General features: G+C 44.1%; 1 protein-coding gene across 3 annotated transcripts in view; it reads right to left on the bottom strand.

The window, feature by feature from the left end:
- Positions 1-836: 836 nt before the first annotated feature.
- NKAIN4 (sodium/potassium transporting ATPase interacting 4) overlaps positions 837-24,262 on the bottom strand; it is a 75,456-nt gene continuing 52,030 nt past the window's right edge. Inside the window, exons 5-7 of one of the 3 annotated variants that reach the window (XM_063959253.1) lie at positions 14,109-14,169; positions 8,450-8,534; positions 837-1,459 (exon numbers count right to left, since the gene is read on the bottom strand). In XM_063959253.1, the coding sequence (XP_063815323.1) occupies positions 1,450-1,459; positions 8,450-8,534; positions 14,109-14,169 (156 nt within the window). In that variant the 3' untranslated portion in view covers positions 837-1,449. Of the gene's footprint in view, positions 1,460-8,445; positions 8,535-14,108; positions 14,170-24,262 lie in introns of those variants that run through there. The other 2 variants (XM_063959255.1, XM_063959254.1) reach the window with 2 other exon arrangements.

The following is a 24,262-nucleotide window of genomic DNA, read 5'->3' as shown; positions in this document are numbered from 1 at the left end:
GATAATTAAAAATGCGAAAAACTGGGTAATTTTATACCACCCTAGCTGTGTCAATTTACATGTTCTTATGATGTGTCAATTGACTGTTACTATGTATGCTCCTTGTTCCTACTATGTTCCAACAGCACCCCCTACCCTGCAGCGCTGTGTGCGATGCCCCTTACGCACACACCTAGTTACCGGTCTGGATAATCCTGTGCGACCAGGTCAGATAAAGCACTTTCTGGTATGGTTGCATCTGATGTGACAGTGCCAGGCAAGTGGTTAATGAGGGACCCATGAATTATACTGGTTCTGTGGCTGATGAAATTCAGACTTGAAGCCAGCCCGCCATTCATTCACAGAATGTGTAAATATGGGTACACACTACATGAGTTATGAAGGACGGAGTGACATATTGTTCCATCCTTCATTTACATATAATAGGTTGGTAGCGTTATCACCTGGTTAGCCAACTGCATCGGCAAATCAGGTATACACACTGAGCGATATGCCTGATTTTTCATTCTGATTTGGCAGGAAACGACAGTGTGTACCTGGCTTTATTCACGTGTGTATGTGTGTGTGTTTTTTATTTTTCTTCTTAGCATTAATCTGGTAACCTTTAGTCTACCTTAACTCTGTGCATTATTAATGGGCTACATACAAATGTAGCCTGTGTTTCACCTCTACATACATAAAATAAAACCTACCCCTTGCTATGCAATGTGTTTCTCTGAAGTGCTAGTTATTTTTTCCCTTTTTGTTTTCTTCAAAGTCTGCACCAGCCCCATGTTTGTGTAATGTAGAATTATGATTCTTGTAGTAGTAGAATAGTGAGACAGGTAGATCGGACACTGGTTCAGAATTACAGATTTATTAAATGTTAATGTAGTGGTAAATGATGTTGCCCACACTGGGACACTCAAACTCTTTGCAGTGATGCATGCCTAGGGGCTGTACTCCTGGTATATTACAAACTGCTGTAGGCTACATCTGATCATGGTTCCTATAAGATGCCATTTCCAGAACCTACTATTAAATATTTATCTAACCACTCATTTTGTAAACTTTTTTTTAATTAACATTTGTTGTCCACTGGGCACTACAACCAGCTACAGATGGGAAATCACATTGTTCTACTCAATAGCTGCAAGGTCAGGGAGCCACAAAATGCTTTGAATAAAGACAGGAAAAGCTATGAAAGTAGAACTGTGTATTAGAGTCTGTTCCACAAACCAAAATTCTGTATCAGTCAAAGCTACACAGAACAGGCTTTGTCACTTTGCTGTGATGATTCTAATTCTTCACGGCTTGTTAGCAAATCTCAGCTCTCCGCCCAAAATGGGGTGACGCTCCAGTCCTGTGTCACCTGCCTTCTCTCCATGTAAGGCTGCATGTCACTAGTACAAGAGACGTCTGTGCTGGCAAAGAGATCTAGTTCCTTCAGCTGGCATTGCCCAGTTTCACTTACGCTGGCCTGTAGTAAGACAGAAAGATGGTCAGGAGGAGATGAAAGGCAAAGGGTGGTATTCAAATGATATATCATGCCCAATCTCCTTTCTAAAGTCATCCCTGTTTTTGCGCATATCGCGCCCATGGTAATCAAATTTAGTTGTATAAAGGGTTAGGGTGCCTCGCTACCGCGGGGGTAGCAAGCTGAAATGATGATACCACACTCACCAGCAGAAGCAGAACGGGGGTGGAAGGGGGTGAAAAGAACTGAATACCATCCAAAGTGTTCAACTCATTTTACCATCCAGAATCTAAGCAGTAAACCTATTCGGACATGGGCCAAATTGCCATGTGCTAAGTTCTGCAACACTACAGCTAACTGTATTGTGTGCCATTTATTCTTATAGCTGTAAATTTGTTCCGTATCATCTATTATTATCATGGCACTTAGAGCATAGAGCTACATGAAGTGTTTTGGTAAGTCAAATGTCAAACTATCCCCTGCTCCAATTTGAAGACCTTTTAGTAGTAATCTAGGAACAGAGAATTTGACGGCAGATAGGAACCACTTGGCCCATCTAGTCTGTCCAATACACATGTACACGTACACACTTACATAGTAGGGTTAATTTTTTTTGTAGGCGGCCAATTAACCTACCAGTATATGTTTGGATTGTGGGAGAAAACACATGCAAGCATGGGGAGAATATACAAACTCCACACAGAGCCATGTTGGGTATCGAACCCATGACTTCAGTGCTGTGAGGCAGTAATGCTAACCAACATTTTCTCAGTTCAGACAACTGTATAGTATATTAATGGTCGAAATGTAGCAGATGTTCTCTTAGGGATGGTATCAGAATGCTGGCAGTGAGAATACAGACAGCGGCATCCCGACGTCAAGGATCTCCCCCACCCCCATAGCTTACCAGTCTTGAGCACTGGAAGACCTTTATTTGGGATCTCAGCGCTGGCATTTCGATCCATGTCAGGATACCGACGTCGGTCTTCCGAGCAGTGTCAGGATCCTGACCGGATCCCGTTGCTCTATGACAGTGATTTTCAACCTTTTTTTACTCGCGGCACACTGAACAATATTTTAAAATTGCCAAGGCACACCATCAGTTCCCCACAGAAAAAAACCCCCCACACACATTGGCCTTCACAGTAAAAAAATAAAAAAAAAATCCACACATACTTTGGCCTACACAGAAAAAACAATCACATTGTTCCCCACATAAATCCTATTGCTCCCCACATGAATTATTCACATTGTTCTTATTCTCCCCACATAAATCCTATTGAAATACTATTGTTCCCCACAGGAGAAATAAAATAACAAATATTATTATCAGCTGTCTTCCTCCCTGTCCCTCAGTGGCGGGGGTTGTTCATACAAGCAAAAGAAAAAAAGGTTTTTATGGCGCTGAGCAGAACTGTGTATGTTTACACCCTGGGATTAGCTGCCACCTGGTGAGGAGGAAGCCAGCCTCCAACAACAAAACAAATGCAGAAAATTACCAGGTCAGCGCTTAATGCCAATGGATGTACACAAAAGTATATAAAACAATTTATTAGACAAAACTAAAATACATATAACAATTAAAAATGATAAGACCACAGCATAACAATCATATAAAACTGAGGTATCTATTACCTCTGAAATAAACAATAGTATACACTAATTGTAAACAGTAGAAGGCAGTCGCAAAACCTTAATGGGAATGACCCTCAGTTTGATTTTATCCGTGTTTGAATAATTGCCCACAGTATAAGCACAGATGAATCTCACACGACCGTGCACTATGGGGGTTGTTCATAGTGGAGTTCTGCGAATACAGAGCAGCGGGCGGTCGGGCAGGTGTGGATGTGGGTAGGCAAGGAAAGCTGTGTATGCAAGCGGGAACTGGAAGATGTGTATGCAGGCAGGTGGGCTGGCTGGGTGGTGAGATGCGGCGGCTGTGACCTATGATATCACATCGTTTTCAAGGCATAGGTCATGGCCGGAGCACGACTGATCCTCTAAGAAGATCCCGGGCCAACAGTTCACTCTGACGGTGCAGGAAGCTGCTCTGGCTCCGCGGCACACCTTGCAACTGGTCGCGGCACACTAGTGTGCCACGGCACACTGGTTGAAAAAGCCTGCTCTATGAGGTATGAGAGACGTGATACTACTCATTGCTAGACATTTACCAGCAATGTGTGCAAGGCTTATGAGTTGTCACAATTACATGCCATGCTTATGCTGTGCAGTGCAAGACATGTAAGATGAATAAGGAAAGAGAGAGTGGTGACCCTTCTGATTGAGCTACATTGTTCCTTCCATGACCTTGGTCCTAACAATTAGCACCTAAAAATGTAAGTAGTCCATTTCTTGCTCAAAAATATTTCCAGAACATCCCATGTACAACACAATCCTAGTCTACACAGGAAAATCAGCATTTTACCACAAAGAAAATATTTGTGTCAGTCCAAGAGGACATTGAGAAATTGCCATAAAAAGAAAGTCTTTACTTTAGATTTTTTCTGTTCCCAAAGACTAATACAATGAAAATATAGTTTTCACATTTTCACAATAATGGAGCGTAACATACTATTTTTTTTAGCTTTCACTAGCGTAATTAAAAACTGTGTGGAATTCCTACATTTACCAAATGTGAGAACGTAGCTGTCCAAGGAATATTGGTAACGCTTTCCAGAGTTGCGCCTTATTCGGGTGTCAAGGAGAAGTTCTCATTGCAGGACTAATTCTTAAACAGTTATTGGGGGTCATTCCGAGTTAATTGCTCGCTAGCAGTTTTTATCAGCCGTGCAAATGCATAGTCGCCGCCCACGGGGGGGGGAGGGGGAGTGTATTTTTGCTTTGCAGGAGTGCGAACGCCTGTGCAGCAGAGCGCCTGTAAACGCATATTATGCAAATAAGACCAGCCCTGTAGTTACTTGGACTGTGCAATGATTGCTGTGATGAGTGACACGGTGATGACATCAGATACCCGCCCGGCCACGCCTGCATTTTTCCAAATACTCCCAGAAAACGGTCAGTTGACACCCATAAACGCCCTCTTCCTGTCAATCTCCTTGCGTTCGGCTGTACGATTGGAATCGTCGCTAGAACCAGTGCAAAACCACAAAGGCCTTCGTACCCGTACGACGCGCGTGCGCATTGCGGTGCATACGCAGATTAGCCATTTTCTGTGCTTTGTGGGTTATAGGAAAATAACTCTAATATGGGCTAGTTTTAGCCCATTTTGGGCTTCGTCTCTGGCTCTTTTTATGACTAGGGTTATTACAAATGTATAACAACTCAGATTAGCATTAGATTCAAATTATGATTATTATTTTTATTTGGAACTGAAATAACAATGTATTGAAATAAAAGAGCCGACTCGGATTTCTTGTCTGATATTGTAAGTGCCTGCGCTGGCCTTAATACCTCTACAGGAGAAGAGAATACACTATATGCTACATGCTCTCTGGGCCCAAAAGGGTATAGGAAAAAAAACAACAACTAATTTTTTTACTTATTATGTAGTGTGCAAGGTATTATGCAATAAGCAAAAAAGGCCACTGTAAAACCTGGTTAACAGGTTCTCTTAGAAGTCTGACATTTAGTGCAATCCTGGATTGTTCTTCTACAAGTTTACATAACATATAATGTTTAAATTGTACAAGTTTTAGGGAAAAGGTGCTGGTGTAATCTTACAAGAGGGCAATTTTACTGTATTAAGCTAAGCTAGCCTTACATAAGTTTAATAGTTTCTTGTTAGGAAAATTATCATTTCTATAAAAACAGATGACTAGAAACCTCAGCAATACTGAAAGGACACTGACCATTTATCAGAATTTCCAGGCTGTTACTCTTAGTGATAAAGCCTGACATGATCAATATTTAATCTCCAGCACGGTATGGTCTAATGACGTTTCCTACTACGCTTTATCACTCTCCAGAAATGACAAGAACCACAATCAACCAACAATCAGTCAACATCTAAGTTCTCTCCACTATGTACTAAGGTGGTAATTCAGACCCGATCGCTAGGGTGCGTTTTTTGCATCCCTGCGATCAGGTAGTCGCCGCCTACAGGGGGAGGGGAGGGGGTGGAGAAATTCGCTTTGCAGGTGTGCGATCGCATGTGCAGGAGAGCTGCACAAACAGAAGTTTGTGCAGTCTCTGCTCAGCCCAGGACTGATCGGGGCCGGAGCAGACGTCACGATTCCTCCCACAAAACGCCGGGTCCCTCCTGCGTTTTTCCGGACACTCCCTGAAAACGGTCAGTTGCCACCCACAAACGCCCTCTTCCCGTCAATCTTCTTGAGATCGCCGGTGTGATCAGATTTTCCGCACCAACCCGACGCTCTCCATCACGCCTGCGCATTGCAGTGCATGCGCAGTTCAGACCTGATCGCCCAGTGTGCGAAAATGCACAGCAGCGATCAGGTCTCAATTAGCCCCAAAGTGCCAACTCAAAGTTTGAATAGGCTGAGGAGACTGCTGTGCCCTTTCTTTAGCTGCTGAATGCAATTTGCGAGTCCACACAAAACAATAGTCTTGTGTCTTTCTGGAAAATCACCTTTCCCCCCCACTAATTTTGTAAGATCAACTGAGTCCTTGGGAGAAAACTGTTCTGTATGCACTTGACCAAACGCTTACTCAATTAGATACCATGCCAGAGAGTCAGCTGGGTATATTTGTAGGTTGTTACCCGCATTTGCCACAAGAGTGTATGTAATGGCAATTCAAAATAACAAGTCTAGTAAACACTAGATTATTGTCATTTAAAACATTTTGTTGCAATCCAATTATGACAATGCAGGTTATCAACACACTAGGAACCAGTAACATTATTGAGGCCTATGACATATTGTGCCTCATACTTCTAGTAGATTATTACTTCAGTCCACGTAGTGGCTGCCTCTGTTATGTGTAGGTAAAGATTCACTTTAAGGAGACTATTTATTAAGGGTAAAAAGAGTTGCATGGATAAAAGCTGCCATTTAGCAAAGGATAAATGTAGGAAGTATCTCCTTTGTTAGGCTAACTAATGCTGCAGACTGCAGTCCCCAACACTGATACTATTTCCGACTTCTGTTATACCTCTTGTACTCCACACAAGTAACCCTGTATATGGGCCCTAATTCCGAGTTGATCGCTCGCTAGCTACTTTTAGCAGCCATGCAAACGCATAGTCTCCGCCCACGTGGGAGTGTGTTTTTGCTTTGCAAGTGTGCGGTTGCATGTGCAGCCGAGCGGTACGAAAAAGATTTTTTGCAGTTTCTGAGCATGTCTGAACTTACTCAGCCCTTGCGATCACTTTCAGCCTGTCTGGTCCCGGAATTGACGTCAGACACCCGCCCTGCAAACGCCTGGACACGGCTGCGTTTTGCCTACCACTCCCAGAAAACGGTCAGTTGACACCCATAAACGCCCTCTTCCTGTCAATCTCCTTGCAATCGGTTGTGCGAATGGATTCGTCGCCAGAAGCATTGCACAGCAATGATGCTGTTTGTACCCGTATGACGCATGTGCGCATTGCGGTGCATACGCAGTAGTAACCTGATCGCTGCGCTGCAAAAAACGGCAGCGAGCGATCAACTCGGAATGAGGGCGATTGCCGGGTCGACGCAGGTCGAGGTGCAGTGTGAAAAGGGTTATGCTACAATTTCCCAGGTTGACTGACCCGGTATTTCAACCTGGGATTAAATCGGAGTTACACTATAGGTAGAGGCGGCGATATAGGGACAGGTGGCACTTGGAGATGATCTGATCTCAAAGTGCCGTCACTGCACACGTCACCAACCCAACAATATGACGGGTTGGTGCCGCCAGTCTGCAAGAGGTCTCAAGCGGGTTGCACCTGGGAAGGACCCGTAGACAAGTCACGGGTGCAACCAGCTTAATGCAATATGAAAGCGATATAAGGTTAACGCCATATTCAGATTGTACAAAGAAGCCACTCTGTCCCTACCACTCCCTATGTTCGCCTTGTACAGTCTACAACAGGCATTCCCACCCTCAGTCCTCAAGGAACACTAACAGTGCAGGTTTTAGTGGTATCCAGGCTGCAGCACAGTTGGTTAAATCAAAATAACAGGTACTAATTAAGTCACCTGTGCTCAAGCATGGATATCACTGAAACCGACTGTTACTGTGCCTTGAGGACCGAGGTTGGGAATGGTCTATAGCAAAGTAATATTGCGCATGTGCAGACTCAGAGACAGCAGAAAGTGACAGCAGTAACGATCACTTTACTGCAAAGCTCTTCGCTGGGACAGGCTACTGTCAGAGCTGTAGTCCTAGCAAGGTTTTCTTTTTTCTTTAAAGGCACCAATATGCTGTAACCCATATTGTCCAATCAGATATTGGTGGTCATTCCGAGTTGTTCGCTCGTTGCCGATTTTCGCTATGCTGAGATTTGTTGCTAAATGCGCATGCGCATGGTACGCAGAGCGCACGCGCTAAGTTATTTAACACAAAACTTAGTAGATTTGCTGGTGTTCGTGCAACACTTTTCAGTCGCACTGCTGATCGGTGAATGATTGACAGGAAAGGGGCGTTTCTGGGTGGTAACTGAGTGTTTTCCCGGGAGTGTGCTAAAAAACGCAGGCATGTCAGTGAAAAACGCGGGAGTGTCTGGCCGAACGCAGGGCGTGTTTGTGACGTCAAACCAGGAACTAAACGGACTGAGGTGATCGCAATCTAGGAGTAGGTCTGGAGCTACTCAGAAACTGCAAGAAAATATTTAGTAGCAGTTCTGCTAATCTTTCGTTCGCTATTCTGCTATGCTAAGATACACTCCCAGAGGGCGGCGGCCTAGCGTGTGCAATGCTGCTATAAGCAGCTAGCGAGCGAACAACTCGGAATGACCGCCATTATCTTCAGTTCAGTATAAGTTAGATTAATAAAACAAATATTACGTTGGTCTTTGGATCCCTTATGCCTCTGCCTAGCCCTTCAGAGATAGGGAGCCAGAAAGCAGAGTGCCTGTATTATCCGCTTTCGCCAGCTTATACTTACAGGTAACTCTGCTTGAACAGCAGGTGATTGGATTTTTCATTGACATGATAGAGAGGGAATGGATCAAATCCACCAATGAAATCAACTGAAAGAAATAAATTACCAAAATAAAAGCAAAACGAATGAAATGGGCATGTAGGCAGCATGGCAAGATGAGTATGTGAATATGGAAAAATGTATTGGTAATGGCCATGGAGTATAGATATACAAATCAATGACATACAGAAAAAGACAAAAACAGGTAGATGAAGGGGGTGGCAAGAACAGACAGAGGACAAGGACATGAGGGCCATGGAGGAGAAAAGGGGGAAGTCTGTAATCATACAATCTCTTTTCTATAAACACCCTAGTCCTCTCTATCTATCTCCTGAATGTCATTATATTAACTGTGCAGAGTTTGTGTATTTTCCCCGTTCTTGTGTGGGTTTCCTCCGGGTACTCCGGATTCCTCCCACAATCCAAAAATATACTGGTGGGTTAATTGGCTCCCAACAATATTAACCCTAGTGTGAATGTCAGTGCATGTATATGTGATAGGGAATATAGATTGTAGGCTCCACTGGGTCAGGGACTGATGAGAATGGGCAAATATTCTCTGTAAAGTGCTGCGCTATATGAATAACTGGTAAATAAATAAATAAATAAATAATAGTATCTCCTCTATATAAACCATGTCAATCTAGTTCTGTCTCCCCTATCCATCTCCAGAATATCACCATAGTACCTCTATATGCACCCAGCTTCTCTCCTTCTGTCTCCCCCATCTCCAGAATGTTACCATAGAGCACAGGTTCTCAAACTCGGTCCTCAGGACCCCACACAGTGCATGTTTTGTAGGTCTCCTCACAGAATTGCAAGTGAAATAATTAGCTCTACCTGTGGACCTTTTAAAATGTGTCAGTGAGTAATTAATACACCTGTGCACCTGCTGGGTTACCTGCAAAACATGCACTGTGTGGGGTCCTGAGGACTGAGTTTGAGAACCCCTGCCATAGAGTATCTCCTTTATATACACCCTGGTCCGCTCCGTCTCCCCTAGCCATCTCCAGAATGTCACCATAGTCTCTCCTCTATATACACCCTGCTCATCTTCTTCTGTCTCCCCTATCTCCACAATGTTACCAGAGTATATCCTCTATATCCACCATGGTCCTCTCCTGTCTACCCTGTCTATCTCCAGAATGTCACCATAGTATTTCCTGTATATACACCCAGCTTCTCTACTTCTGTCTCCCCTATCTCCAGAATGTTACCATAGAGTATCTCCTCCAGATACACCCTGCTCATATCCTTCCGTCTCCCTATCCATCTCCAGAATGTCACCATAGTTTCTCCTCTAATACACCCTGGTCTGCTCCTTCTGTCTCCCCTATCTACAGAATGTCACCATAGTCTCTCCTCTATATACACCCTGCTCATCTTCTTCTGTCTCCCCTATCTCCACAATGTTACCAGAGTATATCCTCTATATCCACCATGGTCCTCTCCTTCTGTGTACCCTGTCTATCTACAGAATGTCACCATAGTATCTCCTGTATATACACCCTGCTTCTCTACTTCTGTCTCCCCTATCTCCAGAATGTTACCATAGAGTATCTCCTCCATATACACCCTGCTCATATCCTTCCATCTCCCCTATCCATCTCCAGAATATCACCATAGTTTCTCCTCTAATACACCCTGGTCCGCTCCTTCTGTCTCCCCTATCTATTTACAGAATGTCACCAAAGTCTCCCCTCTAATACACCCTGGTCCGCTCCTTCCGTCTCCCCTATCTACAGAATGTCACCATAGTCTCTCCTCCATATACACCCTGGTCCTCTCCAGCTGTCCATCCTATTTATTTCCAGAATGAGTCTGTCCTCTTTATACACCCTGCCTCTCTCCCCTATCCTTCTGCTGTATGTCACTGTAGGGTCTCTCCTCTATATACACCCTGCCTCTATCCTTCTGTCTTCCTATATTTTCCAGAATGAAGGGTAAGCTTTTGCCCTTCTCCACATCAGATTTTTGTCCTTCCTGCGCTCACCTTAGGACACCTGCATTACGGTTTGACAGGTGTACCACACAACTCAAATTCCCTAATGCCACTTCCCTGGAGCAGAGAAGGATTAGGGAGACAAAAGGAGAGATGAAGGGTGTATATAGAGGAAAGACTCTATGGTGACATTCTGGGGAAAGATAAGCGAGGCAGAAGGAGAGAGGTAGGGTGTATATAAAGAGGAGTGTCTCTATGGCTATGGTGACACTCTGGAAAAAGACAAGGAAGATAGAAGGAGAGAGGCAGGGTGTATATAGAAGAGAGATGCTATGGTGACACAGGAAAAAGATAGGGGAGACAAAAGGAGAGAGGAAGGATGTTTATAAAGGAGAGACTCTAAGCTAACATTCTGGAGAAAGATTGTGGAGAAAGAGGAGAGGCAGGGTGTATTTAGTGGAGAGACTTTGTGGTGACACTCTGGAGAAGTATAAGGGAGACCTATAATCAGATTGATTCTAGGATGACATGTTGTAGAAGAATAGGGAAACAGAAGAAGAGGAAAATGGTCTATAGAGAGAAAAGACACCAGTGACATACAGTAGAAAGATTGGGAAGACAAAAGGAGAGATGCAGGGTGTATATAGAGAAGAGACTCTATGATTACATACTGGAAAATAGTGGATACAGATTGAGAGGAGCAAGTTCTAAATAGAGTAGAGATTCTATGGTGACATACAGGAGAAGGATTGGAAAGAGAAGGAGATTAGCAGTGTGTATATATAGAGGAAAGCCTCTATGATGACATACTGGATAAAGTTAGGGGAGACAAGGACCGGAGCAAGACGTATTATAGAGAAAACACTTTATGGTGACATTCTGGAAAAGGAAAGGGAAGACAGAAGGAGAGTGGCAGGTTGTCTATAAAGGAGAGATTCTATGGTTACGTTCTAGAGAAGCATAGGGGAGACAAAAGGAGTGAGGCAGAGTGTATATAGAAGAGATTCAGGAGAGTATGGGGTCAGGGATGATAGGAACAAGGGGAGAGACTGCAGGATGATAAATGTGAGAATAACAGATGAGACAGGAGAACGTGGATGAAACACAAACATAGGAACATGACATACTGTATCCCCCTGAAAAATAACTACATGCAGAACTGAAATTTTTTGTCATTAAGCCAATTAAAACTAAACTGCAAAGCAATTTTTTTTCTAACCTTTCATTCTCGTGGAATGGCATGTAAACAATAACATGTCTGTGTAAAAAAAGAATAGTTCTGACAATACAAAGCACATATACAGTATATGAGAAAGGACAGCTCTGTCACTCTTCATCCTTAACGATGTCGTTCCTTCTTGGTACAAGGGTGGTGGTGTATGGGAGGTGTTACTCATTAGAGATTTCTGCCTGTACTGCTGTTTCTATGTACGGATCAGTAGTTATAGGACAAAAGATTAGTCTGAGTGATTGGGAAAGAATAGGGGGTCTAAAGCAACTTTATTAATCCTTACTTATCGTGAGTATAAGATCTCATAGATATTGTGTATATGCAATGAATATAAACAGCTTGTGTCACCTGAGTGACCCAGATTTCCACTGACAATCAGTCATTGTGCTAGAAGGGGGATAGATGAGGATTGTGTTATAGCAGTGGAGGGAAACTGCTTGGGGTGGTAGCTGAGAGATGCATTACTAAGAAGTTGACATCAGTTAAGGTGAATGTGGAGGTTGGTGGTATTGAAGAATTGAAGTACAGTTAATGTGAGTATTGGGGTGAATTTTAGCAGTGAGCTTTTGTGATGAGGAGTGAACAACTGGGGTGGGTGAGGATGCAGGGAATGTGAAGAAAATAGCTGTCACAGATGTGTATTCACACACTGTGACCTGCGTTGCACAAAACAGCCCCTCTCGTCACACCACCTCCCATGCAAGTTGGCCACGCTGAGCGTCTTTCTCACTGCATCTAATTCATATAAATAAAACTGGAAGCAACAAAATGACTCTGCTAGATTACACTGATCAATCTGATGTGCGACATGTATACATCTGTTTGTGGGTAAGTTTGAATCTGTCTATGACACAGTGGCCTCAGATTGTTCCCACGCACTGCGCTTCATCTGCCACTTTACATTGTTTAATACTAAATTCCTGTGCAGTTAAGTTTGCATTGTCTCTTGTATACTTTGAGTGGTGTTTTGTTGCGAATAAAACACAAAATGTAAAGAGAAAGGTGGTACACTACATCTCAGTCTCTTGCCGTATGGTATATAGAAGCTAGGTGAATGTGGACACATCTGTGAGGAGTACTGAGGTGGGTGGGGTAGTGGATGAATGGTTCTTAAGCAGGTTGATAACAGTGGTCATAAGAAGTGTTGAGCTGTTGATTTAGGCATTGGACAGTGTGATGAGTGCATGCATGTGTCTGGATAAGGTGCTGGTGGCTTCATCACAGAGATTAAGTGATGTACAGGTAAAATTATTAATAGCTCACAAATACTGATGAGGTAAAGAGGTATGGTGCAAAGGAGGTGACATGAAGGGCAGGTAACAAGGTTGGTGTATCTAGAGAGAAGGATTACAGAATTGTTAAGGACATGATAGTCTGGGGAAGTAAAATGGTTGGTAACTGAGAGTGCAAGAAGGAGTGTCAGTTTGGTTTCAGGAACATTTCTATCTTTTTGTGCCCGAGGAAGGAAGTATCTCCAAAGTAGTGCTCGGCTCTCTTTCCGCTCTTAATAATCATGTGGGGTTTTTTGTCCACAGGCGATAAGTGCCCTAAACAGTAACAACGCTATTTAAATTGCTGAAGTTATATTTATTTATCTGGTGATGAAGTATGTTCTTTGTATCTTTGATGTCCTTATTTTTTGTCTTTCTTTACCATGTTCTCTGCTCATGTCCAACATTTCGTTGATTGTTACTTGTGAACATCAATGACAATAAAAGGTATTATTATTTTATTAACACATTGCTTGTAATTAGCCTTGATGAAGTCCCATCAGTTCTCTAGTTTCTTCTGTTTTATGCTAACTTGCTATGGACTTTTTGGTGAAGATCCTAGTTTTCCAGTGTGCACTTTAGCAGTCAGACTCAGCTTCTCAGCTTTGAGAAGTGCACTGGGGGTATACATACTTGGCCCTTATTAAATGGTGTGGAGCCCATATCTCTGGACCCCAGCAACCTCCCAAGGAGGGTGTAAGTGGGTTACATTGCAGATATCTCCAACAGTTATAATACTTGCGAGGTGAAGTAAAGGTCAGCTAAATAGCTTGATCATCATGTGCAAGAAAAAAACATGGGGTTAAAGGAGGCAACAGTTCAGGGGAGGCAAAATTAAGGGCAGGTAAGAAGTATGGCGAGTGAGAAGGAGGAGAGGTAAGCAGGACATAGGAAGGCAAGATAGAAAAGGGGCAATTGTTGAGGAGAGAGTTGACAAATTATAGCAAATATATTGGATGGACATCTCTAATGCAGAGAATCTGTGGCAGTGAGGGTGTCGCATCATTACTTCCAATGAAGTCAGTGAGAATAGTTGACACAACTTATGCTGGCACAATACACTCTCTATTTAAGCAAAATGCAGAGAATGCTGTTCTTCACTGACATTTAGGTGATATACATCATATAGGCTAACAACATCATCAATAAACCTATGTATGAGGTATATACTGTACTTACAGCTGTCCTCTTCTTCTGTGAACACACTGGTCACGTAACAAGCGTACACAAACCCGAGGAGCTGAAACAGAGCATATAGGTGAATACATTTCCAACATGCACACAATACTTATCTATTCATGGAGAATACACTTCATCTATCAGACATATGGAGAGAAAATATCTAATTAACCGTAATTCATGAACTATCTGCTTGAGGTAGCAGGGCAGCAATGGAGATCAGTTTAATATTAGCTAACTCCATAAAAAGGGTTAATGCAGAGTTGGAAACAAATCGTACATTGTACAAAATGATGTGCAAGCAATAATGTGTGCATTTGCCTATATGCAGAGTTGTGCACGGGTGGAGATGCGGCTGTAGCAAAAGCGCCTGGTAACTGTTATCATCACTGAGTACTTGCGCCTACCCTATACTGGATGCAAAGTAAAAGCATGCAAAAAAGGCCTATTCCTGCTCATTTTGAGGTCTACAAAGACTGCAGTTGATGCCTTAACTTAACTTTTCATACGTGAGAATGCCTTGTCACACCACTGTTACACCTCTTCAGTCATATGACTCTGTATCTCCTGTACTTGGGTGCACCCATTTTTGGAAAATGCTCATTACCTAATCACACAAGATATGATCCGCAAACAGCGGTGTATTCGACTCTGCATCAGCCCTAATGTGTTTCAGTGACGGCACTAGTCCCTAGTGAATTGATAGGTTGCATTTCTATTAATAGCAATTGTGAAGACATTGTGTTAACTTTCGGTCTTTCTTCTATGATTTTCAGAATGTTTTTCATGGCAAATGACCCCGGCCAAAGGTTCAAATTAAGGGGCAGATGTATTAACCTGGAGAAGGCACAAGGAAGTGATAAACCAGTGATAAACGCAAGGTGATAAACGCACCAGCCAGTCAGCTCCTAACTGTCAATTTACATATTGGAACTGATTGGCTAGTGCGTTTATCACCTTGCACTTATCACCGGTTTATCAATTCCTTATGCCTTCTCCAGGTCAATACATCTGCCCCTATGACCGCAATGGCAGTAGTATATATGATTTTACAAGAGCTACAGAAACCACATGCAATTTAAGAAATGGAATGAAGCTGCTGTGCATGTCCAGTGGCAGCAGCTTCTCCTACTAGGTCTGCTGTGTGTGGATCTTAGTCATAGTTGCCTACTCTACCTCATTCTGCAGGAGACTCCCTGAAATAGCAGCAATTTCCCTGACTCGCTGAATAGACCAGCAATCTCCCTGATTGCACCTTACCCCCATTATGCAGCTGTTCTATTCTTGGGGGGGGGGGGGGGGAGAAATCAGATACATACATTCATATGAACTCATCAGTGCAATTTCCCTGCATTGGATATAAGGCACAATGATCCCTATGGCTACATGCATTTTGAGTAAGGTTTCTCATGGCCACTTACAGTATATGGAACCTCTTGTATAACACAATACACAAACAAATCTTGAAAAATATCAGTGTCTTTTCTTCAACAAGTAGATCCTACTAACTTTGGGGCTCATTTACATTTGAATGTTAGTCATTCTTATGACACGCCTCTCAGATGTAGCATTACACATCCACGCTGATAGGTGTTACTTTCACAATCTCCCTGAAATGCTTTTTCAAAAGTAGGCAAGTATGATCTTAGTGCACAATCAGCACATTGGACCAGAGAAAAGAGACAGGCATCTCAAAATGAGGTGGGAGAATGTGTGCTTAAGACACAAAGTATTTTATATATATATATATATATATATATATATATATATATATATATACATACACACACACTGATCAACATAACAGTAATGTCAGCACAGGAAGCGCCTTGAGTCCTATTGGAGAAAGAGCGCTATATATATAAAATTATTATCATTATTAATTATTATTCACTGGCGGCTGAGCGCTCTTGTACGCAGCAACAAATGAATTACTCCATCAGGAGCCATCTAGTGCCTGCCATCACGCAACACAATTGAATTCCCCCCTAGATCCGAGGAACTGTATTAGACTTTCATTATATAGGATATTATGGGATGTTCAGCTTTTTTCTGACCACTTACATCATTTACACAAGATAAATGTTTCATTCCTTTTGTAGTACTGTTTTCAGTATTTGATATACTTGTGTAGTATAATTTAGTGCTAATGATTGTTACTGAAATTCAATATGCTGCAATTAGTACAATCTAGAGGACTCTGCAAGAAAAATGCAATGTAATGCTGGCCAAGCCCCAGGAATTCCTGACCCTGCTCAGCTGGATCTCAGGATGAGGGAGGATTGGCAGAGGAATGTTTTGGTAACAGGGGGTGTCAGGGAGGGGAGAGTGTGGGGGGCTGTGGTGGTGCAGACATTGTGTGGACATAAAAGGTCACAAAACACCATGGTTTGTTTGCTGAGCAATGAACAGAGACACTTGTATTGGAGTGATAATTAAAACTAGACATTCTACCCCTGTATGTGTGTTACTACTGTAAATTCTATCTAGTTATTTTGATGATATGTACAATATTATTCAGGGCCTATCACTCACTTCTAGCTAGAAGCACATTGTAGTGCTTTGTATATAACAATGTGATAAAATAACTGGCAGAGATTTGGATAAAGCTGTCCGCTATAAATCTGTCTGTGGGAACATTTGCGGCTTTAGGACAGTATTTTTTTTTGTCTAAAACCTCTGAACGTCAGATGCCCCTGATACTCCTTATAAACCTCCACCCCTCCCACCCGTTGACCCCGATACCTGAAATAGGCAGACAGAGACTTTTATATGGCAAATGTAAAGGTCACAGTTTGAGTATAAATTTGCTATTACTTCTTTGGTGGCCTAGATACCACTGCGGGACTCCAGCTTTACCCCAACTGAATCATGTAACCAACCGGGATGCCCTTTATGCCCCCCATGCACAGAGCTGTCCCTGGCTGTGGCGGGTGCCGGCTCTGTAGTGCGCATGGTATCTCGCGTGAGTAGCAAGATCCCGCGCAGGCGCACTGGAGCCGGCCGGGACAGGGAGACACAGCGCTTCAGCTCCCCCGCTTTGGCAGACAAGATGTTAGTACATCTTGTCGATGTCCCTTCCTGCTTTGCCTCGGTAATGAGGTGTAGCAGGAAGTGTTCCGTGCTGCTATAATACATTTACTCCAAAGCCTGTAGCATGGCTGTTAGTAGCTGGTTGGTTAGTACTTTATCTCTCTCCACTTCATTTCTCTCTATAAACTTTGATAAATCTCCCCATGTAAGCTACAGTCCAATTTCTGAAAGACTATTGCAGTGACCTTCAGTAGGGTTACAGACTGCTGAAATGGGTGACTAGGGAGACAATCTTGTTATCAGTAAATTCTCTCAGATATCCTTATTACTAATAATAATATGATGGAACTGTTATATATGTGTGGATGTTATTTGTAGATTTTTTATTGAAAGCAACTTACATGTTACATTTATTGGATCATTAAAGAACAAGAAAAAAAAACCCACTTGGTTTATTAGCCATTTATTAAAAGTGGGCTTTACTGTACTAATCCTAGAATTAGCAGTGCTTCTGGGTTGCAATCCAATCCTTTCAAAATCTGCTGCTTGTGACTGACATTTGTTATGGGGTCACCCTTGTTTCTATTCAGTAATACAGCATAGCAGCCGAGGGAGGTGTCTGCAGAAGAGGTGCAGGGAAAGAGCAATCTGCGCACAAAGGAAGGGAACACATGGGATGTATACAGACCCAGACAGCCATTCTAGGTCATCAGCTTATGAATAATTTAGCAGGTCGATTGACAAACAGAGAACAAAGACAGCTTTAAGAATTGAAAGAGTTGTAATAAAATGATTATTGACCACTTGCACTAAAGCTAGCGGGTCTATATAAGTTAAGGTTTATAAGTAGATGTGCCAGGAGAAGCGATGTAGCAGTGTGTAAAGGGATATTTACAGTACATATCAGCACTGCTTTTAATAATAGGGTATTGAACCAGGGATCACAACTGCCTCCTCCTCCTCCATTCATGCACCTGCTGCCTCAGGCTGCGCATATAAGATGCTTGTGGTGATTGTGCTGTGTTGATGAATAATTAATGCAGCAGAAAATAATATGGAATAGGGATCATTAATCCTTATAATGATCTACACAAAGCATAGAAATAGGTTGCAGTTAAAATGCCGGCTGTCGGGAGTCCCAGCGTTTGGGATACAGACGCCGAAATCCTAACAGCCGACAATGGGGGTAATTCCAAGTTGATCGCAGCAGGATTTTTGATAGCAATTGGGCAAAACCATGCGCATATTGCACCCATAGTAATCAGGTTTAGCTGTGTAAAGGGTTAGATGCCTCCCTACTCCGGACGTAGCGAGCTGAAATAATGATACAACGTCCCTGAGGGCAGAAACAGAACTAGTGTGGAAAGGGGTGAAAAGAACTGAATCCCGCCCTTAAGGTGCATACACACAGGGGTAACTTTACTAAGATGGAAGTTCTATTTAAGATGTGATGTTGCCCATAGCAACCAATCAGATTCCAGGTATTATCTTCAAGAAGGTGCTAGATAAATGAGAAGTAGAATGTGATTGGTTGCTATGGGCAACATCCCATCTTAAATAGAACTCCCATCTTAGTAAATTTACCCCACGGTGAGATATGAAGCTGCGATTTCCCCTGAACTCCCCGGAACCACCAATATTGACTATATTATGTACACAATATAGTCAAGATTGACTTGCCGCACAGTCTAGCTTTTCTTATGATACCGACCCCATGGGAGAGCGCATCGGTATCACAAGCTGTGTACACACGGTGCAATTTGCACTAACTTACCTTACGATTTTGACTATATAGACAAAATCGTAAGGTTACATTGCACTGTGTGTATGCACCTTTACTGTAAAAAGAGCCCAATTATGTATGAAATCAGGTAATGTAGAGAAAGATCACTTTTCTCTATGTTATTTGCCAACATCTAATGATTTTGATGTCATCATTCAGATGTATTAAAAAACGATAAGCGCACCTTTGCGGCTGATTGTTTTTACCTGTCGGTGTGTGTGCAACCTGCGGCGGCTGCTGTGGTCCGGGCTGTGCACAAGATATCTCGCGCAAGCCCAGTGGTGCCGGCCGGAAGGGGAGACACAGTGAACCAGCACTAGGCTGATGTGCTGTGGCTCTGGCAGGGATTGCTGGAGGGGGGAGTTTTCACTCCCCAACTGCGGCAGCTAAGATGTTACCATATCTTGTCGGGGGATCAGTATGATATATACAGACAATGGCATCCCGTCCGTCAGTATGCAGGCAGCGGGGTGAGCGCAAAGAGTCCCCTTGCGGGCTCGCTGCACTCGCCACAGGTTCTATTCCCACTCTATGGGTGTCGTGGGCACCCATGAGTGGGAATAGCCTGTTAGCCGGGATTCCGTCCGTCGGCATTGTCAGCGGTCAGGCAAATTAACTGCATCCCCTTGTCGGTACTGCTTCCTGATTTGCTCAATAAAGAGGCAAAGCAGGAAGAGCTATAACGACTGTATGTATGTGTATTGAAACCTTTTTTGTGATATTTTTTTAGTACAATAAATACCTATATAAAATAAGATTTTACTTACCGATAAATCTATTTCTCGTAGTCCGTAGTGGATGCTGGGGACTCCGTCAGGACCATGGGGATTAGCGGCTCCGCAGGAGACAGGGCACAAAACTAAAGCTTTAGGATCAGGTGGTGTGTACTGGCTCCTCCCCCTATGACCCTCCTCCAAGCCTCAGTTAGGATACTGTGCCCGGACGAGCGTACACAATAAGGAAGGATATTGAATCCCGGGTAAGACTCATACCAGCCACACCAATCACACCGTATAACTTGTGATCTAAACCCAGTTAACAGTATGACAAACGTAGGAGCCTCTGAACAGACGGCTCACAACAAATAACAACCCGATTTTTTTGTAACAATAACTATGTACAAGTATTGCAGACAATCCGCACTTGGGATGGGCGCCCAGCATCCACTACGGACTATGAGAAATAGATTTATCGGTAAGTAAAATCTTATTTTCTCTGACGTCCTAAGTGGATGCTGGGGACTCCGTCAGGACCATGGGGATTATACCAAAGCTCCCAAACGGGCGGGAGAGTGCGGATGACTCTGCAGCACCGAATGAGAGAACTCCAGGTCCTCTTTAGCCAGGGTATCAAATTTGTAGAATTTTACAAACGTGTTCTCCCCCGACCACGTAGCTGCTCGGCAGAGTTGTAATGCCGAGACCCCTCGGGCAGCCGCCCAGGATGAGCCCACCTTCCTTGTGGAATGGGCCTTGACAGATTTAGGCTGTGGCAGGCCTGCCACAGAATGTGCAAGTTGAATTGTGCTACAAATCCAACGAGCAATCGTCTGCTTAGAAGCAGGAGCACCCAGCTTGTTGGGTGCATACAGTATAAACAGCGAGTCAGATTTTCTGACTCCAGCCGTCCTTGAAATGTATATTTTCAATGCCCTGACAACGTCCAGCAACTTGGAATCTTCCAAATCGCTAGTAGCCGCAGGCACCACAATAGGCTGGTTCAGGTGAAACGCTGACACCACCTTAGGCAGAAACTGAGGACGCGTCCGCAGTTCTGCCCTGTCCGAATGGAAAATCAGATATGGGCTCTTATACGATAAAGCCGCCAATTCTGATACTCTCCTGGCTGAAGCCAGGGCCAGTAGCATGGTTACTTTCCATGTAAGATATTTCAAATCCACCAATTTGAGTGGCTCAAACCAATGGGATTTGAGAAAATCCAAAACTACATTCAGGTCCCACGGAGCCACTGGGGGCACAACCGGGGGCTGTATATGTAGTACTCCTTTTACAAAAGTCTGGACTTCAGGAACTGAAGCCAATTCTTTCTGGAAGAAAATCGACAGGGCCGAAATTTGAACCTTAATGGACCCCAATTTGAGGCCCATAGACAATCCTGTTTGCAGGAAATGTAGGAATCGACCCAGTTGAAATTCCTCCGTGGGGGCCTTCCTGGCCTCACACCACGCAACATATTTTCTCCAAATGCGGTGATAATGTTGTGCAGTCACCTCCTTCCTGGCTTTAACCAGTGTAGGAATGACCTCTTCTGGAATGCCTTTTTCCTTTAGAATTCGGCGTTCAACCGCCATGCCGTCAAACGCAGCCGCGGTAAGTCTTGGAATAGACACGGTCCCTGCTGAATCAGGTCCCGTCTTAGAGGTAGAGGCCACGGATTTTCCGTGAGCATCTCCTGAAGTTCCGGGTACCAAGTTCTTCTTGGCCAATCCGGAGCCACGAGTATCGTTCTTACTCCCCTTTGCCGTATAATTCTCAGTACTTTGGGTATGAGAGGCAGAGGAGGAAACACATACACTGACTGGTACACCCACGGTGTTACCAGAGCGTCCACAGCTATTGCCTGAGGGTCTCTTGACCTGGCGCAATACCTGTCCAGTTTTTTTTTTTGGTTGAGGCGAGACGCCATCATATCCACCTTTGGTTTTTCCCAACGGTTCACAATCATGTGGAAGACTTCTGGATGAAGTCCCCACTCTCCCGGGTGTAGATCGTGTCTGCTGAGGAAGTCTGCTTCCCAGTTGTCTACTCCCGGAATGAACACTGCTGACAGTGCTATCACATGATCTTCCGCCCAGCGAAGGATCCTTGCAGCTTCTGCCATTGCTCTCCTGCTTCTTGTGCCGCCCTGTCTGTTTACGTGGGCGACTGCCGTGATGTTGTCCGACTGGATCAACACCGGCTGACCCTGAAGCAGGGGTTTTGCCAGGCTTAGAGCATTGTAAATTGCTCTTAGCTCCAGTATATTTATATGAAGAGACATCTCCAGGCTTGACCATACTCCCTGGAAGTTTCTTCCCTGTGTGACCGCTCCCCAGCCTCTCAGACTGGCATCCGTGGTCACCAGGACCCAGTCCTGTATGCCGAATCTGCGGCCCTCTAACAGATGAGCACTCTGCAACCACCACAGAAGAGACACCCTTGTCCGTGGCGATAAGGTTATCCGCTGATGCATCTGCAGATGCGATCCGGACCATTTGTCCAGCAGATACCACTGAAAAGTTCGTGCGTGGAATCTGCCGAATGGAATTGCTTCGTAAGAAGCCACATCTTTCCCAGGACTCTTGTGCATTGATGCACAGACACTTTTCCTGGTTTTAGGAGGTTCCTGACAAGTTCGGATAACTCCTTGGCTTTCTCCTCCGGAAGAAACACCTTTTTCTGAACCGTGTCCAGAATCATTCCCAGGAACAGCAGACGTGTTGTCGGGGTCAACTGAGATTTTGGAAAATTCAGAATCCACCCGTGTTGTTGCAGCACTACTTGGGTTAGTGCTACTCCGTCCTCCAGCTGTTCTCTGGACCTTGCCCTTATCAGGAGATCGTCCAAGTAAGGGATAATTAATACGCCTCTTCTTCGCAGAAGAATCATCATTTCGGCCATTACCTTGGTAAAGACCCGAGGTGCCGTGGACAATCCAAACGGCAGCGTCTGAAACTGATAATGACAGTTTTGCACCACGAACCTGAGGTACCCTTGATGTGAAGGGCAAATTGGGACATGCAGGTAAGCATCCTTTATGTCCAGGGACACCATAAAGTCCCCTTCTTCCAGATTCGCTATCACTGCTCTGAGTGATTCCATCTTGAACTTGAATTTTTGTATGTACAGGTTCAAAGATTTCAGATTTAGAATAGGTCTTACCGAGCCGTCCGGCTTCGGTACCACAAATAGCGTGGAGTAATACCCCTTTCCCTGTTGTAGGAGGGGTACCTTGACTATCACCTGCTGAGAAAACAGCTTGTGAATGGCTTCCAATACCGTCGCCCTGTCTGAGGGAGACGTTGGCAAAGCAGACTTTAGGAACCTGCGAGGGGGAGACTTCTCGAATTCCAACCTGTAACCCTGAGATACTACCTGCAGGATCCAAGGGTCCACCTGTGAGCAAGCCCACTGTGCGCTGAAATTCCTGAGTCGACCCCCCACCGCTCCTGAGTCCGCTTGTACAGCCCCAGCGTCATGCTGAGGGCTTTGCAGAACCCTGGGAGGGCTTCTGTTCCTGGGCAGGGGCTGCTTGCTGCCCTCTCTTACCCCTTCCTCTGCCCCGGGGCAGATATGACTGTCCTTTTGCCCTCTTGTTCTTATAGGACCGAAAGGACTGCGGCTGAAAAGACGGTGTCTTTTTCTGTTGGGAGGGGCTCTGAGGTAAAAAGGTGGATTTTCCGGCAGTTGCCGTGGCCACCAGATCCGATAGACCTACGCCAAATAATTCTTCCCCTTTATACGGCAATACTTCCATATGTCGTTTGGAATCCGCATCACCTGACCACTGTCGCGTCCATAAACTTCTTCTGGCAGATATGGACATCGCACTTACTCTCGATGCCAGAGTGCAAATATCCCTCTGAGCATCTCGCATATAAAGAAAAGCATCCTTTAATTGCTCTATAGTCAATAAAATACTGTCCCTATCCAGGGTATCAATATTTTCAGTCAGGGAATCCGACCAGACCACCCCAGCACTGCACATCCAGGCTGAGGCGATGGCTGGTCGCAGTATAACACCAGTATGTGTGTATATACTCTTTAGGGTAGTTTCCAGCCTCCTATCAGCTGGATCCTTGAGGGCGGCCGTATCAGGAGACGGTAACGCCACTTGTTTTGATAAGCGTGTGAGCGCCTTATCCACCCTAGGGGGTGTTTTCCAGCGCGCCCTAACCTCTGGCGGGAAAGGGTATAATGCTAATAACTTTTTTGAAATTAGCACTTTTCTATCTGGGTTAACCCACGCTTCATCACATACATCATTCAATTCCTCTGATTCAGGAAAAACTACAGGTAGTTTTTTCACCCCCCACATAATACCCCTTTTTGTGGTACTTGCAGTATCAGAGATATGCAAAGCCTCCTTCATTGCCGTGATCATATAACGTGTGGCTCTACTTGAAAATACGTTTGTTTCTTCACCGTCGACACTAGATTCAGTGTCCGTGTCTGGGTCTGTGTCGACCGACTGAGGTAAAGGGCGTTTTACAGCCCCTGACGGTGTCTGAGACGCCTGGGCAGGTACCAACTGGTTTTCCGGCCGTCTCATGTCGTCAACTGATTTTTGTAATGTGCTGACATTATCACGTAATTCCATAAACAAAGCCATCCATTCC

The sequence above is a fragment of the Pseudophryne corroboree genome, chromosome 3 (assembly GCF_028390025.1).
Source record: "Pseudophryne corroboree isolate aPseCor3 chromosome 3, aPseCor3.hap2, whole genome shotgun sequence".
Taxonomy (NCBI): domain Eukaryota; kingdom Metazoa; phylum Chordata; class Amphibia; order Anura; family Myobatrachidae; genus Pseudophryne; species Pseudophryne corroboree.
This window is presented reverse-complemented; position numbering and strand designations above follow the sequence as displayed.